The 14,185-nt window shown below is 39.2% G+C and overlaps 1 protein-coding gene across 3 annotated transcripts in view; it reads left to right on the forward strand.

Annotated features, from left to right (window-relative positions):
* Window positions 1-14,185, forward strand: part of Arhgap18 (Rho GTPase activating protein 18) — a 186,261-nt gene that overhangs the window by 45,310 nt on the left and 126,766 nt on the right. Inside the window, exon 1 of one of the 3 annotated variants that reach the window (XM_070010773.1) lies at window positions 8,026-8,203. The exons of 1 other annotated variant lie outside the window; for it this stretch is intronic. In XM_070010773.1, coding sequence (XP_069866874.1) covers window positions 8,091-8,203 — 113 coding nt within the window. In that variant the 5' untranslated portion in view covers window positions 8,026-8,090. Of the gene's footprint in view, window positions 1-8,025; window positions 8,204-14,185 lie in introns of those variants that run through there. One more of the 3 variants, XM_070010772.1, reaches the window with a different exon arrangement.

Here is a 14,185-nt window from a genome sequence, read left to right on the forward strand (position 1 = left end):
CATAAATACTCTGCTTGTCTGTCTCTTTCAAAATAAAAGGATTCATTCAGCTGAATAAAAGAATTACTATTAAATAAGTAAAGCCCTACCTCCATTAAATTCCTCTTTGAAATTATCTTGAAGGAGGGGATTTTCTTTTCACCTACAAATGTAGCTTCTCTCTGAAGTACTGTCAAGCATATTTAGACTAGAAAACTAGTAATGCTCCGTGTCAAAAAGATACTAATGTTTTCCTATGGTCTCTTTTCTTCCCGCCTTTTAGTTTAGTTTTAAAATAACTTTTCAATGTGTAACCCATAACTCAGGCTGGCCTTGAACTTATGATTCACATGTCTCAGATGTGCATCACTGTGACTCTTTCTTTCCCTCCCTCCCTCCTTCCCTCCCTCCCTCCTTCCTTTCTTTTTATCTGTGTGTGTATGCCAGTTGTGGGCTGAACTCAGGTCCTGGAAGCTGTTTCTTAGCTTTTATTTTGCTCAAGGTTGGCACTCTAGTACTTGAGTGACAATTCTACTTCTAGCTTTTTGTGGTTAATTGGACTTTCCTGCCCTGGCTGGCTTTGAACCTTGATCCTTAGATCTCAGCTTGCAGAGTAGCTAGGATTACAGATGCGAGCCACCAGTGTCTAGCTCTTGTTTCTTGATTTCTTTTTTTTAAAGTAGTATTTTATTTATTTATTTATTATTTTTTTTGGGGGGGGGTCCTGTGGTGGGGCCTGAACTCTGGGCTGGGGCCCTGTCACTCAGCTCTTCAGCTCAAGGCTAGCACTCTACCTCTTGAGCCAAAGCACCACTTCTGGCTTTTTTTTTTTTTTTTCTGCTTATGTGGTGCTGAGGAATTGAACCCAGGGCCTCATTCGTGCAAGGCATGTGCTCTACCACTGAGCCAACTTCCCAGCCCATTGTTTCTTGATTTCTTGTATTAAGTCACCAGTGTTTAAGTTCAAGCTCTAATGATGTTGCCAAATTACATATTCTTTTTTCCCCCTTATATTTATTTTTAAATTGTTATTATAAAGGTGATGTGCAGAGGAGATAGTAACATAGTCAGGTAATGAGTACATTTCTTTTGGAAATAGTCACCCCTTCTTTCACTCTCTTCTACAACCTACATATTCATTTTAAAAATTTTTATCTATCTATCTATCTATCTATCTATCTATCTATCTATCTATCTATCTATCTATCTATCTATCTATCCATCCATCCATCCATCCATCTATCTATCTATCTATCTATCTATCTATCTATCTATCTATCTATCTATCTATCTATCTATCTATCTATCTATCTATCTATCTATCTATCTATCTATCTATCTATTTGTCGGTCTTGAGGGCTGAACTCTGGGCCTGGGCACTGTCCCTCAGCTCTTCAGCTTAAGGCTAGCACCCTACCACTTGAGCCACAGTGCCCTTCCAACTTTTTTCTGCTTATGTGGTGCTGAAGAATCAAACCTAGGGTCTCATGCATGCAAGGTAAGCACTCTACCACTGAGCCAACTTCGCAACCCCAACCTACATATTCTTAAATAGCTGTTTTGCCACCAATGTGTGCACTTGGAGAGTACATTGATTTATGTTTTCAGGTGAATCTGATCTACCTACTGGGTGTGTTGTTGAATATTCCTGGTATTCTCTCTGTAAACAGAGTATTAATAGTTTTTATCCCATTGACACTCTCTACTTTTGAAGGCATTTCTACCATTAGAAATTGTCCAAAAGGCTCACAAAACAGATATTTTTCTTGGTTGCTTCCTTAGATTTGCTATATATTATTTGCATCCGGTTTTGGAGCTTTATCAAGTATTTTGGTAAAGAAAAATAGAATGACTCTTGAGATACTACTACAAAACACTGGAACAGCCTTCATTTACAGTGGATAACCACCACTTAAAAAATGACTTCTACGGGCTGGGAAGATGGCTCAGTGATAGAGTGTTTGCCTCACATGCGTGAGGCCCTGGGTTCTATTCCTTAGCACCACATAAGCAGAAAAAAGCCAGAAGTGGTCCTGTGGTTTAAGTAGTAGAGCGTCAAACTTGAGCTGAAGAGCTCAGGGACAGCGCCCAGGCCCAGAGTTCAAGATCCACAACTGACCAAAAAAACCAAACCAAAACAAAACAAATAAGGTTTCCATTTTTATCGCCAAGCCACAAATCAATACATCCTCTTATTTTTTAGATTCGTTTTCCCAATTTTTTTTTTTTTTTTTTTTTTACACAACTGGGAGACAAACACTCTTTGTAATCTACTTCTAGACAAGGCTTTCATGGTTGGGCAAGTTTAAGTATTGAGGTAATTCTTGATTTTTCAAATCTAGCTATTATGTATAAACAAGAGATCATATCTTTCCAGAACATTGAAGCTTCTGAAGACATCATGGACCTCACTATTTTCAGTGATAAGGAAAAAACAACAGAGGAATTGTATTTTCTTGCATCAGATTTAGTTTTTACTATCATGGGTAGAATAAATGTGAAGTTGCAACAAACTTAAAGCTTCACAGTGTACTTTACACAGCCCTCCCTTGCAAAGCCTTATGGCAAACAAATTCTGTAAGCTTCCCAGTTCAGAAATATCTGTGATTGTTTGGTACTTAGAAAAAGAGTATAAAGGAAATATTTAATAATTATAATAGTCAGGGTACTATTTTCTTTTCTCTTAGCGCAGGCTAAACACCTTTGATTTACCATGTATTATTTACCTTGTTAGTTATTCCCATGGTTGTGTTCATAAATAAAATAGTATCTGTTTCCGGAGAGCTGCAATCTTAGTACTGTTTAAGTGTTCAGGCTCAATGGTCACAAAAGTCCAGGTTTATATGTCCTGGTCCTACCACATACTAGCTATGTAACTTCAAATTCCTCATTTTTAAAGTTAGCAGGCACCCATACTAATTCATCTCTTTTAGGTTTTTGTTGTTGTTTTTGTTTTTAGCAATTGAATGAGAGAGCATGAAGACCTTGTCTGGAAAAAAGGAAGCACTCAAATACTAGCAATTATTTATTGGTAGCAGACTAACTGGAAGTATGACTTATTTTCTTCTAAATGTTTACCAAGAAGCCAAAATTAGCCTCTGGCTATAGTACTTACACATTACTTCAGGCATGACTTGTATTTTTTTCCCTAGAGGAACAGTCAAGAAAATAACTTTAATAACGACACCTACACCCTTAGAACTGTCCAGGGAAAGGGAAAAGACTCTTATTGCTCCTTCTAGGGCTAGTAAGAGGCACTATTTTCAAGGAGGTAGATTTAGATTCCAGAGAATATTTTTTATTCAGCATACAATTAGCCAACAAGCTAGTGGTCGAGAATAATTCAGACAAAGGGGCTGATAAACTATCAGAAAAGGAGAATTTTTAGAACATTTTTCATTAGTCAAAGCTACTTTATAAATGTAGTTTTATCACATAGGTAAAAACTTATCATTGAGGGGCTGGGAAGGTGGCTCAGTGGTAGAGTGCTTTCCTTGCAAGCATGAGGCCCTGGGTTCAATTCCTCAGCACCACATAAGTGGCGCTGTGGCTCAAGAGGTTGAGTGCTAGCCTTGAGCTGAAGAGCTGAGGGATAGCGCCCAGGCCCATAGTTCAGGCCCATGACTGACCAAAAAACCCCCCAAAAACCAAAAACCAAAAAAAAAACTTATCATTGATATGTGTGTATGTGGTAGTGGTGGGGGTCCTGGGGCTTGATCTTTGGGTCTGGGCATTGTCTCTGAGCTTTTGTGCTCCTTGCCTGTACTCTACCACTTGAACCTAGCTCCATTAACAGATTTTTGGTAGTTAATTGTAGATAAGAGTCTCGTGGACTTTCCTTCTCTGGATGGCTTTGAACCACAATCCTCAGTTCTCAGCCTCCTGAGTAGCTAAGATTGCAGGCATGAGTCACCAATGCCCATCTTATAGTTCATTCAAGTTTTTATTATGGTACATTGGATCTAATTTTATTAATTGAAAGATCATTTTTCATTGGCTTTGTGTCCCTACTTCATAGAGATGAAAGGGATTATACATATTCTTCTTAGTTTCTTTAAAAATTAGAGCAGTTGTGAAAATTTTAATCATTATAGTGTAATTTTAATAATTTCAGTGTAATTGGTTTTCTTCAATGGTAAGTCTACAGTACTAAATAGGTTATTGCATCTAAGTATGAAAATCAATTAATAAACACTTTGGTTAACTAGTAGCACTGAACCTTAGGGGAAATTTCTTTTCATTGTTTTTGAACATGGTTGTCAAATGGTAAGAAACTGTAGTTCTGTCCCTGTCCTATTTTTAACAACCTATCTGAGTCCATAAATTACAGCTTCCTTTCCCTTCGTTTGACATCCAGTACACCCTACTTGTAAAGAATGAATGAAATGCAAAATTCAATTGTCTTGATGTTGTTAATTACTTTCTAAGATGTTTCAGTACAGAGCAGCATTTGGCATGCACTCAATCGCTTGGAATAGTAACATCTTCAAGGACATGAGGTTCTCAGTGTTTCATTTAAATGATTGTGGAAGGTTGTAAAAAATGTGTGTGTATGTTTAAAAACAAAATGGGTCTGCAAAAAGGATAAAATAAAATGAAATGGACTGTGGCTAAGTCTTAGTGTTAAGCTTTCATATTTGAAATTAGAAGGGCATTTCCAGGGACCATATTGGTGTTTATGTTTGCTTCTCTGATTACATAGGGAAATTCTGAAGCCATTTTTAATCATCTTGGTCTTCTATCTGAGGCTCTGTCCACTAAGGCACAATCCTACCAGCTGTCTGCCTGCTGCTGGCAGACCAATAACACCAGAGCTCAATGGAAAGAAAGGAGAAATAGGCCCAGAGGATTTCCATGTACTTGAAAGTTAAATTAGTAGGATTCAAATTATATGGACTAAGCTATGGAAATTAGATTGTGTTGCATTTTATTTTATTCTATTTTGCCTCGCAGAAATTTAAAAAGCATATTTATTGTGCATGCATTATTTTGAATTTATAAAACAGTTTCATCTCAACCTATATATTATGATTAACTTATTAAACAAGACAAAGTGCTATAATTAGCATTTTGTTTATTTTTGTTGCTGGGGCTCAAACAGGGGGCCTTGTGCATAAGAGACTATAATTAGACAAAGAAATAATTATTGTCTTGGTTACAAATGGACAAACTATTTCTTCATCATGAGTTGACTCATGAGACTTGGAAGTATCCTGGCAGTTTCTCATGTTAAGATCTGGAGAAGGGAAAATAGAAGAGAGAGAGAGAAAGTAGGTCCAGGGAAGGAAAGAAAATGGAAGGGTCAGTCAGGAAAAGAAGAAGAAGAAAAATTTCCAGATGACAGAGTGTAAGGGATCATCTGCAGTAACTATAAAATATCACCTTTCAGAAGAGGTACATAAAAAAGAAAAAGAACTGCATGCTAGTGGCTTATACCTGCAATCCTCTGTAGGCTGAGATCTGAGGATCACAGTTCAAAGCTAGCCTAGGCAGGAAAGCCTGTGAGACTTATCTCCAGTTAACCACCACAAAGCCAGAAAGTGGAGCTGTGGTTCAAGTGGTAGAGTACTAGCTTTGAGCAAAAAAGCTCTAGGACATTGCTCCTAGGACTGGCACCAAAAAAAAAAAAAAAAAAAAAAAGAAAAGAAAAGAAATAAAAGGTGATTGTGGGACCATTAACTATTTTTCTATATATGAACTTTCAAGAATCTGCATACATTCTGATCTGCTTACCTTTTGGCTCTTTCTTTTGTATTTCTCATTTTGCCTGAGCTGGTGACCATATCATCATAGATTGGCACTGGTCTCTGCATGAAAAGCACTTGTCTTATGACACCAATTTTAATATTATAGTGGTGTAGAAGAGTTTTATTTATTTTTGGCAGGAGTGGGCCTTGAACTCAGGGCCTCATGCTTGCTAAGCAATCACCCTACCACTCAAGCCACACCTCAGTCCAGGTGTTAGTAGAGTTTTAAAGGTCACCTTAGCTTCATCTAATTTTTCATCCATTCAAGCCTTGATGAAGAGCTAGTATACAGAATAATTGTTAGATGCAGAAGGAGAAAGGAATAGTTAGCGTAACCTAAGCAAAAGGTGACTGGTAGTTGACATGGAAAATTCGCTTGGGTAAGGTAGTGAGAATGTCCTGTGGTCATCTCAGAGGTTTAGAACTGACTCTGTAAGCTATGAGATATCAGTGAAAGTTTGTTATTCTTGTGCCTTTTTTGGTGTCTGTTCTGGGACTTGAACTCTGGGCCTGGGCATTGTCCCTGAGCCTCTAAACACTCCACCACTTGAGCCACAACACCACTTTGTGCTTTTTCCGGGTAATTTATTGTGTGGGCTGGCTTCAATGTGTGATCCTCAGATCTCAGCTTCCTGAGATTATAGATGGCTGGGATTATAGATGTGAGCCACTGGTGCCTGGCCAGTGCAGGTTCTTAAGCAAGAAGAAACATCATTTGGTAGTGCTGGAATGCAGTTGCAATGTGCAAGGTAATTTAGAGGATGAAACAAGAAGATAAGCTACAAAAACTGTTGTAAGATGGAAACCAGCACCTAATTATAGGGCTCACAATTACAGGTTGAGGCAGCAGGGATAGAAGGACAGCAAGGAGAGTCCCAGATGCGGAATGGAAAAGTTGGGCAACCATGGAGGGAGTAGGTGAGAAACTTAAGAAGTTCTTTTTAAGGAAGATGTATGTAAATGACAGTTCAATACAGATAGAAAAGAGAAAGACTAAAAAAATAAACTTTTTGAGTAAGTAAGAATGGGCTAATTTTCTCACACTTTTAAACCATGGAATTGAATGTGTGATTATGAAGAATTTTAGATGGGTAGAAAAATAGAACTTAAAAAATCAATAAGCACAGATTTCTAAGTCTTTTACTAGGTGTGTGGATGAGAGTAAAACATTTTTAGGTAAGGAAAACCAAATATTGTGACTTTCATAACTTTTGGAATAGTATATTCAGCAACAAAATAAAGCAACAATTTGGTGAAAGAAAATTGAATAACTTAGAATTTAGTTTAACTTTAACTCTAGCACTGAGTAACTGAGTTATTCTGCCCCAGGAACTTTGCCTTTTCCTTAATCTTACTTTCTTTACACTATTAATGATACATCTCGGGGCTGGGAAGGTGGCTCAGTGGTAGAGTGCTTGCCTTGCATGCCTGAGGCCCTGGGTTGGATTCCTCAGCACCACATAAACAAAAAGAAAAAAGCCGGAAGTGGCGCTGTGGCTCAAGTGGTAGAGCACTAGCCTTGAGCTGAAGAGCTGAGGGACAGGGCCCAGGCCCAGAGTTCAGGCCCCACGACCGGACCAAAAAAAAAATGATACATTCTCTCTCTCTCTCTCTCTCTCTCTGTATATATATGTATATATATGTGTATATATATCTATATCTATCTATCTATCTATATATATACTTTGGTCTCAGCAATAACACTTCATAGAACATAGGTAAATGTGCCTCTCTTTGGTAATATAGAGTATTTTGGTTAAACAAGAGGCACAGTTGGCCTTGGCTCTTAGGGTGAGGGTGCACTATGAACACACACACGTACACACACCTACACACATATATGTGTATATTTTATGAGAGCAAGTAATAAAAGCCCTTCTTGTCCCGGGATGGCAGCGTGGTGTCACAGGTTCATTGGTTTCTGCTGTTGTGTGGCTGGGCAGCAAAGGGTTAAGAAGTGCCCTCACTCCTGTTACTGGAGGTTAGCAGAAAGGCTCCCAGGGAAGCCGGCCTGGAGGGCAAACTCATTGTTCCCTAACAAACGTACTAGTCCTTCCATCCAGAGGATGAGTCTGTACCCAGGCGGTTTGATCAGACTGCTTCGAGGGCAGGGACCACCACCTTCACTGACTTTGCGGGGCCGGGGGTGGCCCTGGGGTGGCCCGCCAGGCTGCTGTGAGTCAGGGCGCTGAGTGGGAGAGCCAGGAAGCCCTGGCCCGGAGAGACCCCGCCCCTGCCCGTGCGAATCGCCCGCTGCGGCGAGGGGGCGTGGCCGGCTCATGCTAATGAGCAAGTTGCCAGGCGAGACAGGAACTTCATTCCCCTGCGGGTCGGGATCGCCGAAGCTATGCCCCTTCTCTCACCATGAGCTGGCTCTCCAATTCTCCAGGTGTCGTGCTCACCGCCTACCACCCCAGCGGCAAGGACCAGGCCGTGGGGGACAGCCCTGCCAAGGGAGGTGAGGAAGCCACCTCGAGGTAAGTCCCGGCCTTTGCAAGCTAGCACACAAAGCAAAACCTCTTACCTGTGACAGGGAAGTTGGTGGAGCGCGTAGGGAGAGAAGGTAATTAATTACTTGTGCGCCTGGACCTAACCTCGGGCGGCAGCAGAGGGATCTGGGGTGGTTGTGTGGGTGGGTGGGTAGGTGTGGGGGGTACTTTCCACCTCTTTCCTCCCAGTCTGAAAGAACCTAGGATTACCAAGAAGAACTGGGAGGAGCCAGGGATGTTATTTGTGAATTTTACAGCTAGCAGACCACTTGCTTAGCAGGTGCATTCGCGAACTGCTGTGAGATCCAGTGACTGTGTTTGAAACACTTGCTAGGACTTGGAATTGTGAATGGGCTCCAGGCATCTCCCCTGGAACTGTTAGCTGGGAAAGTCGGCCAGGACCCAGGGAAGCTGTTCACTGTACAAGCTTTTGTTGTCAGAATGCTTCCCCCCACCCACCCCCCTTCCCTGTGAAAGCAGACCTCTTGGGCAAAATGCCCAAGACACTGGCCTGTGGCAGTATGCTTCACATTCTTTCTGTGTATGTGGCTATTTTATTTTCCTCCCCTCCCCTTGAGCTTTCTAAAAGGAGTTTCTGTCAGGAGATAGTACTCTGCCACAGGAGTGAAATGTGGTTAATGTTAAATCGCTTTATAGGCAGACAGGGCAAATGTTCTTCCATAGACTGCTGAGGTGCAGAGTACCTTTCTCCCTATTCATGTACTTTGTTCTGTTTTCCAAGAGAGATTTTTTTCCCCCCTTTCTCCCCTTAATGACCTTCTTACTAGCTGAACTTTTTTTTTTTTTTAAACTTCTAGTCTTAGATATAAATTATAAATATTGGCCTGGAAAAAAGAGCAGATGCTAACCTCATCTCCTGGGAGGCTAAATGAGTTGTTCATAAGTTCATTTCCTCCTGATGCTTAATGTGATAATAAAACTTGCTTTGTTCTTATATGACTGATGCCTATGCCTGAAGCTGAAATAATGCTGCCTTTCATTTGTTTTCAAATCCTCAAATATGGAGCGTGGGAAAAACAAAACAAAAAGAACAAAAAAGAACCCCAAAGGAATGGCAGTAATACTCTGAGTTGGACCTAGGCTGATCAAAACTTTCTTTTAATAAGTTATGCACAGAATGTATTCCACTGTATGAATTCATTTCCAAAGATCAAAGAGGACTGGCTGCTTCTGCTTGACATGTGTTACTATTTTATTTTCTGTTTAAAGTATTTTCTGTGAAAATCATAAATTGTTTTCATATATTTTTTTTTCTGGAGTACAGTAATACATTAGCAACCTCTCAGCAGAAAGCATTTTCATACCAGTCATCACTTGGCTTTCACTTGCAAGTCACTATTGTGTAAGCTCAGCAGGTTCTTCAGTGACTTTAGGCAGGGTGGCCCAAAGATAGTAGACTGGTTGTGAGAGTGGACAAGAATCTAGGGGCCTGGAATTCAAACTCTTATTTCACTGTGAGAACTTAAACTGCTGGGGATCCTGAGGTTATGGCCAAGTCTATAGTTCTAATCTTTTGCCTGGGGGCTGTAGTTTGTTTGTTGTAGGTAGTTTATACTTGAATAGGTAGAGCAAACAAAGAAAGGAATGGAACATTCTCAAGCTGTTGCTGAGAGACTAGAGGCACTGAAGGGAAAAGTAGTAGGTAGTGGTCTATGAAGTGAGGTGATTGCTCGCTTGAGGCCACAGCTCCAAATTGGCTCCCAAAGGTTTCTCCTGCCAATTGTCATATTGCTTGGGCCCATACCAACATAGGTTATGGTTATCCCAGTGCTATTTGTTTTCGTTGGTTGGGGAAGGAGGGAGTTTGGTGTGAGGGATGGGAGTAAAGGCATGGAGGAAAGATGAGAATTCACTGTTTTTTTTCTCTTACACATAGAATATTTTTATCAGATAAATGAATGCAACTTTGGGAAGTACATAATTTAGCCTAGAAAGTTGAGATAAGGGGCTTAGCATTGGGATAGGGTTGAAGGGAATGAAGAAGATGGATCAGTAATGATCCTTGGGGATGATGATGATGACAGAGAATTTGCAGGACTTTGGCTCTGGTTGGGTTGATTGGCTGGTCATTTAAGCATTTGGAAGCTGATCTATGGAACATGTTGATGGCCAGTTTTATAAAACACTTTGAAGAAGAAAAAAAAAAAACAACCTCTTAAAAAGAGGCTAAATTAGACTTTGCATTCCCTCCTGACTATTTAAAAGTTGCTAGAAGTAGCACAATATTCTGACCTTGTTTATCACAAGATAAAATCTCTTCTAAATTATCTGTATTTTGTTCAAACATTTGATTCAGTAAGATAAGCTCATACACATTTAATGATATTTAAAAAGTAAGGGTTATATATGCAATTTAGGATCTTTATAGAATATGTTTGGGTTTTTCTTACAAAGATTTATTTTTTAATATTTTAAATTTAAAAATTTTAATTGTTATTATAAAGGTCACATACAGAGGTGTTATAGTTATATAAGTCATGTAAAGATTACATTTTTTTGGACAATATCATCCTTTTCCTTGCTCTCTCCAAGTTTTTCCTTCCTGTCCCTACCCACAAGTTGTATAGCTTATTGTCAACATTTATGAAGTTTTTAAAAAAATTGTTCTAGTCTTCCAAGGAATTAATAAATGATTATTAAAGAATCTATTGGTCTAAAATTCCTTCTATTTCACTTTTTCTCCTTATCAGAACACATTCATTGGATGCCAGCTTAAAAAATTCCTCACACTTTTAGCTAGGGCCTCCCAACTATTTGCAGAATCTTTTTATTTTTGTAGGGGCATGTGGGTGGGTAATATTTTATCCATAAAGCATCAGGATTTGAAGACTTAAGTTAAAATTAGTTGTTCTGGCTTACTTGTATGCAGTCCAATGTTTCCAAAGAAAACCACTTTTTGTGTGTGGCTATATTTGTAAGACTTTATTTACTCTTTTCCAAGCAAGCTTCAGAGTATTTACATTATAAAAAAAGACAGTTTTTCAAAGAATACAGTATTTGATCTATTTTTAGCCATTCTCTTGACTTTATCATCATCTTAAGAAAAACTGTTCTGTTCACTTTATATTTTTTTCATGTCTTTATACTAATGTCAGTGATGTTTCTTATTGGAATTTTTTACTCTAGAATAATATTTGTCTATTTTGCTTAAACAGGTTATGTAAGACCTTGCTAATTCCCTTTACCATTGGTATTAGGTAGTTTCTTATTGGAATTTTTAACTCTTGAATAATATGTATGTTTTGTTTAAACAAGTGTGTGAGAGTACTTATGCAGGACCTTGCTAATTCCACTTACCATTGGTGTTACAAAGGAAAACCAGGAGGGAATGCATTGTTGGGCACCCACCTTTTAGCCCAGGACTCAGAACAACTTGCCTGGGTTCACATCCTGTGCCTCTCAGTCATTAGCACTGTGCTCTGGGACAAGTTTTTTTGAACTCTTATTGAACTTCATAATGGCACTTACTTCATTGGAATGGTTACAGGGGATGTTCATGTAAAACTCGTCAGACAGTATCTGTTCCATAGCTCAGTACAACTTCCCTTAGCACTAGCTAAAGAAAATGATAGAGATGATCACACTTTTTAACATATGGAACCTTCTGTGTCCTCACTTCAGAGCATGTTTGTATGTCTCATTTGTCATGTGTTAAGAAACATGATGTGCAGGCTTACCTAAGAATGATACATTTGAAAATTGAAGCATGATATCTAAAGCCTTAAAAGTCTGAAAGACATTGGAAATGTCTTTTGATCGGTATTTTTTAAAAAAAATTTCTAACTTTTATCATTTGCCTATAGAAGTCTTACCTTGAACTTTTATCATTTGCCTAGAAATCTTACCTTAAATTTTTATCATTTGCCTATACAAGTCTTACCTTGAATCACTGATGGGCATTTCAGACTGCAGACATTGACTTTTAGGCAAAATGGAATGTGGGTGGATCCTTTTTTGGTAATGTGGACTTCCACCCGACTCCAGAAGTTCTATTTTTCACAGCATCCCAAATGGTACAAGGGTGTATCTTCATAGGCTTATTATCTTATTATGGTTCCACACTCTCCAAGTCTCCCTCAGTTCTTTATCTATAAAAATAAATTTGGGCCAGGTGCCAGTTACTCAAAGAGCCTGAGGTCGGAGGATTGTGGTTTTAAGCCAGCCCAGACAGGAAAGTTTGTGAGACTTTTATCTCTAATTAAATACAAAAACAAAACAAAACAAAACAAAACAAAAAACCTACCAGAAGTTGAGCTGTGTGGCTCAAGTGGTAGTCTGCTAGATTTGAACAGAAAAGCTCAGGGAGAGTGGCCAGGCCCTGAGTTCAAGCCCTAGGACTGGCACAAAAGGGGAAAAAATCCATTCAGCCATTAGATTTTTATACTAAGTTTATACTAAGTGTCAAACAGTTGTCCAGGTTCTGATGTTATAATGGGAAACAGAATGGAGTTAGTTAACTTTTCAAAAAAACAATATAATGTAGGAAGGATTGATTTGGGCTCATTGTTTCTGTTATTCCAATTGTTTCTGTCCATGATCCCCTGGCCCCATGGCTTTAGGCCTGAGGTGAGGTTGAGCAACCCTAACATCAGGAACAAGCAACAGAGGAAGCTGTTGATCTCATGGTAAACAGGAAGATGAGAGAGATCAACAGAGAGGGGCCCAGGACTCCATTCAACTGGGTTGCATGGTTATGCCTGAGTAATCTACTTCATCTAAATAGGCCCTAAATCCTGAGTTTTCTTTACCTCCCAAATTAGTGAAGATCAAGACTAGTGAAGATCAACACAAAAGTTTGTGGAGGATATTTCATATTGAAGCTATAACAAAGAATAACATCTGTGTGTGGGAGTGTGTCCTGGGGTAAAAAATAAGAAAAGAGGAGCAAGCCCTGTGGGTAGCCAGGACCCAGAGCTGTCAAGTTTGTAGGAGTTAGGGAGTGTAGGATTCATGAGCCTGCAAGAAGCTCTGAACCAAACATCCAGTGGAGCAAAGACATGGGTGTGGAGACAGGGGTGAGACAAACAACAAGATGATTTTATAGAGTATTTGGGTACCTTGATTTGAGTTTAAAGCAAGATAAAAAGACATTGATGGGGGGGAGGGTTTTGAGGGAGAATAGAGCAGATTTTAGTATCCAAAGTTTCCTCTGGTGCAATGTTGATTGTGAATTGTAAGAACAGCAACAACACACAGGTGGTAAAGGTGACTTGGGCCACAGTCTCTGTCACTGGGAAAATGGAGGGAGTGAGCAGGGAACTCTTAGGAAGGCAGAATCTGCAGGATTTTCTGATGACAGTGGTATCTGATGACAATCCTGCATCAATGAGTTTCCCAGCTGATGTCCCCTTGTTTCTGACTTGTCCTATTTAGGAGGTCTGTGATTTTTGTCGGTCTACTTGAAGTTTACTTTAAGCTGGGCATTGGTGGCTCACACCTGTAATCCTCAGGAGGCTGAGATCTGAGGATCATGGTTCAAAGCTAGCCTGGGAAGAAAAGTCTGTGAGACTCTTATCTCTAATTAACCACCAAAAAATGAAAAGTGACACTTTAGCTCAGAGGTGTACTTTAGCATTATACTTTAGCAAAAGAACTGAAGGACAGAGCCCAGGCCCTGAGTTCAACCTTTACAACCCAATAGTAACCAAAAAAGAAATTTACTTTATAGAACTTATTAATATATTCCTTGCAACTTATTAATTTATACCTTGCAAATTACCTACTCTACATCCCCTAAATCTGCTAAAATGTGTCTTGGTTTTAATTTCATGTTTCTTCTTTCTTTCACTGTGCTAAGTTCATGGTCACTCTTTTGTTTAAATGGGGTTTCCTTTATGTAAAGATTTATTATTATTCTGCTTGTGTATCAAGTCCTATTAGTATTTCTCATAAATGTTAAGGCAAAATGAACTTTCAATGATGAATACATTTACTCTGATTACCATGATT

The sequence above is a fragment of the Dipodomys merriami genome, unplaced genomic scaffold, assembly GCF_024711535.1.
Source record: "Dipodomys merriami isolate MVZ:Mamm:240054 unplaced genomic scaffold, mDipMer1.0.p SCAF_8, whole genome shotgun sequence".
Taxonomy (NCBI): domain Eukaryota; kingdom Metazoa; phylum Chordata; class Mammalia; order Rodentia; family Heteromyidae; genus Dipodomys; species Dipodomys merriami.